This window comes from Sinocyclocheilus anshuiensis, unplaced genomic scaffold, assembly GCF_001515605.1.
Source record: "Sinocyclocheilus anshuiensis isolate Anshui unplaced genomic scaffold, SAMN03320099.WGS_v1.1 scaffold21, whole genome shotgun sequence".
NCBI classification, from domain to species: domain Eukaryota; kingdom Metazoa; phylum Chordata; class Actinopteri; order Cypriniformes; family Cyprinidae; genus Sinocyclocheilus; species Sinocyclocheilus anshuiensis.
In genome coordinates this window covers 713,487-718,639 of record NW_015536472.1, presented here as the reverse complement: position 1 = coordinate 718,639, position 5,153 = coordinate 713,487, and the positions used below count along the sequence as shown (strand labels likewise).

Below are 5,153 nucleotides of genomic sequence, written 5' to 3'. Positions count from 1 at the left end.
CATTCTTAATATAATTTTTTTTATTTTATTTTAGTAAATTATTAATTTAAAAAAAATTATATATATATATGGTGATGTGTAGCAGGGTTATTACTGTTAACTAAAACTCTAAAACTAAAAGTAAAACCATAAAAAATTATTTTGTTGCTTTAAATTAAATAAAAGTTAACCGAAAAAAAGTTAACATTTTATTTTATTCTCTTTTACTTTAAGCTAAAGTTAAACTTTAAGCTTAGTTTAAAAACTAGTTCTAAAACTAATAAATCAAATTAACAAATACTATATAGATATATTTAAAAACAAAAGCTAATAAAAATGACAAAAATACAGCAAAATTACTAAAACTTTAACTAAAATTAAAATGAAAACAATATACATAAAACTACTCAAAATAATAATAAAAAATAACACCAAAATGTAGGTGAGAATATTAGATATATTCAAAAACAAAAACTAATAAAAATGACAAAAATACAGCAAAATTACTAAAACTTTAACTAAAATTAAAATGAAAACATATTTTCAAAATATTAATAAAAATAACACCAAAATGTAGGTGAGAATATTATATTCTTAATATTAATTTTTTTTTTTTTTCATTTAGTGAATTAATATGCTAATTCAGTAAAAATAAATACACTAAAATATAATTTTTTTATATATATTTAAATAAATATTTTCGGTGATGAGTAGATCATTCCAAAGCGTTTTTCTTCTTATTTCTGTGGTCTCAGATTCCATGTGGTCCTGATGATGTCCCTCAGCTTCACAGACGGTTGATGTATTTTGTGTGTTTCTGGTTGTTTTGAGGTACCTGGGAGACAGTCCTGCGTGCGAGCCGTTGGTGGGTGAGGTCAGGGGATTGCTGCGGGTCACGGGGTGTCGTGGAGGGGTGCGTCCCAAACTGCTGCTGCTGCTGGGAGATGCCTGAGACTTAACAAATGACACAGACGTATCAGCGAGCGGCACACCGTAACATTCAGTGACGGAGAGTAAGATCAGTGTGTGAATACCACTGCAGCAGCCACGCTATTGCTGCTCTTCAGATGGTTGTGCAGGAGTTTAGTGGCTCCGTCCTGGAAGGTTTTGGGCAGAGCGCCTAACAGCATGGTGAACTCTGGGGTGTTCAGCTCAAACAGGGCGATCAAAACCATCTGAGCAGCCTGGAAAACACACAACCAGCACAAAAACACTGATGAGATGAGATGTGAGAAAGGAAAAATGACTAAACCCTCAAACACTCACATTGTGCCTGATTAGGTACAAATAAGAACATCTCAAAGTCTTGCAATAACATGATATGCATAATTGATATGCATCCCAATGGGTCTTAGTGAGGGGTAGACGTCATGTTGAATCTGAAGTGAACGCATAAAGACTCTGAGGGACAAATCTTCAGATCGTAAGGTCATAGGTTGCATCTCCACTGTTTTTTGTCCACTGGAAATCTTTGGAAAGAAAGCGTTTTCAATGTTTTGTCATTTGAATGATCAGAATCAAGGTAAACTGAATCAGTGCTATCTTAGTATTATTTATATACTGTTATAGTTTTTATTAATATTTTTAATTTGCTTTTATTTTATTAGTTTAGAATTTTTTCATTTTATGAAAAAATTTTTTGTTTTCATTTTCATTTTAGTTTAATTTTAGTCATTTTTGTTTTTTAAGTAATACTTTTTATGTTTCATTCACTTTTATTTATTTACAGTTTAAAGTGTATTAATTTTGTTATGTAATTTGTATTAGTATTTATTAGTGTTTGTTTTTAAAACAATACTACTTAGGTTTAATAAATTTTTATTTATTTCTAGTTGCTATTTCTGTAATTTTGTTATGTCATTTGTATTAGTTTTTGCTTTTTAAATAACACTATTTGGATTTAATTTTATTTTATTTATTTAGATTTAGTAATTGTAGCGCTTTTGAAGGTCAAAGGTCATTCAAGTGCTTCAGATAAAGGTGTTAGTGGCACAGAAAAGAGGAAAGACGGTGCTGAAACATCATCAACCATCAGAGCAAAACCCTCCACCGGCGGGTCAGACAGCAGCAGTGTTAGACAAGCCCGCCCTGTCCTCCACAGACAGTCAGGAGGTCAAAGGTCAAGGGTCGGGGGTCACTACCTGCTTACATCTCTCCTCCAGGTTACTTCCCCCGGCAGGGAAGCCACAGTGGAGCTCCGGCCCGCCACCTCCTCATTCAGCCAGATATGAAGCGTCTGAGACACACCACCGCTCACTTTGACAAGCTGAACTACAGCCGAAGCCTCGACATGAGGAAAAACACTGACCTTCCTGACGTCCGAACTCTTCGGTTCTGTGGTCCACGTGATGATTCGAGAAACGGCTAACCGCGTCTCGCTGGAGTTCACGAAGTCTGACGGATCCATCTGTCTGGCCAAAGATTCGATGTACAATGTATTATATTTCAGCTAGTTTTTAAGACATTATTTCTCATTTTCATTTAGTATCACTAGTAAAACTAAAACTAAAATAAAAATTAATAAAAACTGTAAACATATTTTAAAAATTAAACATAAAAATGATACACAACAAAAATACTAAAATTAAAAAGAAAACAGAAAAATAAAAACTAATTTAAAACATTAATAATAACTATCTCAAATTATGCTATTTAAAAAAAAACTAATAAAAATGACAAAAAAAACAGCAAAATGACTAAAATTTTACAATTACAACGAACATGGAAAATATAAAAAATAAAAATGCATTCAAAATATTTTATAAAAACTCTAACAGTATCTTTGTTACTTTAAATAAAATAAATGTTAACTGAAAGAAAAAAATCAGTTAGTTGCCAAGGCAACATTTCTCATTTTTTACTGTTTCACTTGACGTACTAAAAACTAAAACTGAAAAAAAAAAAACTATATAAAAATATTTTCAAAATATTTAAAAAAAAAACAAATAAAAATTACAACCCCCCCCCCCCAAAAAAACTAATTCAAAATATTAATAAAAACAAATTTTTTATAACACTGTTTACATTAAGATTGATTTGTTAGCATTTATTAATCTTAGCTAATGTTAATTTCAACATCTACTAACACTTTATTCAAATTAAAAGTGATATCTGTTAATATTAAATAATGGGTCTGAGCAACATGAACTAACAATGAACAGCATTATTATTATCAAACATTAATAAGGACTAATAAATACTGTAACAAATGAATTGCCAATTGTTAGTTAATATTAGTTAATGCATGAACTAACGTTAACTAATGGGACCTTGTTGTAAAGGTTTATGAAAGAAAAGCTCAGCGACTATTGCACGAAATCTATAAACCAGACATTTAGCAAGGAAGTAGATTCAAATAGTATTTTTATATTTCAAATAGTATTTTTCTATTATTAGATCAAATATTATTTTTATTAAAAAGGATTTTATCCAAAATGTACAGGGTGGTTTGATGGGATATTAAAAGTTATTTTTGGATGCTGGATATGAACTCAATTGAAGCAGAGCAGGAAAACTTAAAGACCGGACCGACCTTGAGGTTTGGGGTCTGCGTCTGATCGACGATAAACCGCATCAGGATGTTGAACTGCTGATCGTAAGGAAAAGAGTCTCTGTGCAAACCAGGACAGAAAGAAGAGAATCAACCAAAGGAGCGACACACAGACGACTACAGGACAAAACACAGAAATACAGTTCACTGTTGAACACTCTTGAATGGTTTCTAGTTCAAACTGAGCTCATTTCAGACCTGGTGACGTCGAGGGCCTGCTGGACTTTGGCCTGAACGGACCCCAGAAGATCGGCCCCCATTTTCTATAGACATAAAAAAAAATACTAAAAATAAATTACTAAATTAAAAATAAGTATGAAATAATAATATTTAAATTTTTTACATTAAATAAAATGTTAAACTACATAGACTTTTAAAACACACACACAAACACATATATTACTATTATTATTATTATTATTATTCTCTCGGTGCAACGTGATGAAGTCCACCAGCGTCTCCAGGAACATGCTGAACACCTGACAAACACACACGCATTAGTGTGGCTTCAGCATCTCTGCTCTGTTCACACAGGAATCTGAACTGTGCTTGCATTGCTGCTTCATGTCAGTCTGTTTCCAGCGCAACAGCACTTTCTGTGTGAACCAGAATAAAATATTAATTAATTAATTCAAATGGAAATAAATACAGTTAAAAATTAAATAAATGAAAAATATATTTATTACATAAATAAAAAATATGACAATATATATAAAAATATAATATAATATAATATAAGTATAACTTTAAATATAACTTATGAATTAAATATTATTTATTTCACCTACCTGACAAGGCAATATTTCTCATTTAGCTTAATGTGATGTATTAAAATAGCTAAAACTGAACAAAAAATTAATAAAAACTATATAGACATTAAAAATTAAAAAAAATAAAAAATTACAATAACACAACAAAATTACTAAAACTTGAACCAAAATTAAAACAAAACAAAAAACTAAGAATAAAAAAAATGTAATAAAAAAAATGAAAATACAAAAATAAAAACTAATTAATAATATTTCAAAAACTATAATAGAATCTCAAAGGTACTAAAACAACACCAGTGTGAACAGCTCCCAAGTTTTTAAAATGTATTTATGATATTTATTTACAAGATTTCTAGGTTTGAATCACTTACTCTCTGAAGCATCGGCCCAAAGCAACACCAGAACATAAAACAGAACAGAAGTCATCAGCATTAGAAGTCAAAAGAAACATAAACATTATTTAAAGAAACTGTGAATGAATGAAGATGATGAAAGGTCACCTTGCTGTGAGGATCTGCAAACATCCGGGTGAAGATCTCACACAGTCTCTTCAGCTCCACGCGACTGAAACACAAACACGCTCACGTCATGACATCTGCATTTTTATTATACTTTTTATTTTAATATACTAGCACAAAACACAACCAAATTGACCAAATTAAGAAGGTGCACCAATATAGAGATTTTGGCAGATATTAGTGAATTATTATTTTTTTAAATAAAAAAAATGATAAAAGCTATAAATTATTTATATTATTTATACATATTAATTTATTATCTTATTTGTTATTTATATATGTGTGTGTGTGTGTGTGTGTGTGTGTGTGTGTGTGTGTGTGTGTGTGAGAGAGAGT

At 30.5% G+C, this 5,153-nt stretch overlaps 1 protein-coding gene across 1 annotated transcript in view; it reads right to left on the bottom strand.

The window, feature by feature from the left end:
• The window catches only part of LOC107702518 (CLIP-associating protein 1-like), a 71,333-nt gene that overhangs the window by 13,827 nt on the left and 52,353 nt on the right, over nucleotides 1–5,153 (bottom strand). The window contains exons 27-34 of the mRNA XM_016504896.1: nucleotides 4,800–4,863; nucleotides 4,671–4,673; nucleotides 3,901–4,008; nucleotides 3,728–3,792; nucleotides 3,512–3,590; nucleotides 2,288–2,428; nucleotides 1,014–1,163; nucleotides 815–933 (exon numbers count right to left, since the gene is read on the bottom strand). Coding sequence (XP_016360382.1) covers nucleotides 815–933; nucleotides 1,014–1,163; nucleotides 2,288–2,428; nucleotides 3,512–3,590; nucleotides 3,728–3,792; nucleotides 3,901–4,008; nucleotides 4,671–4,673; nucleotides 4,800–4,863 — 729 coding nt within the window. The remainder of the gene's footprint in view (nucleotides 1–814; nucleotides 934–1,013; nucleotides 1,164–2,287; nucleotides 2,429–3,511; nucleotides 3,591–3,727; nucleotides 3,793–3,900; nucleotides 4,009–4,670; nucleotides 4,674–4,799; nucleotides 4,864–5,153) is intronic.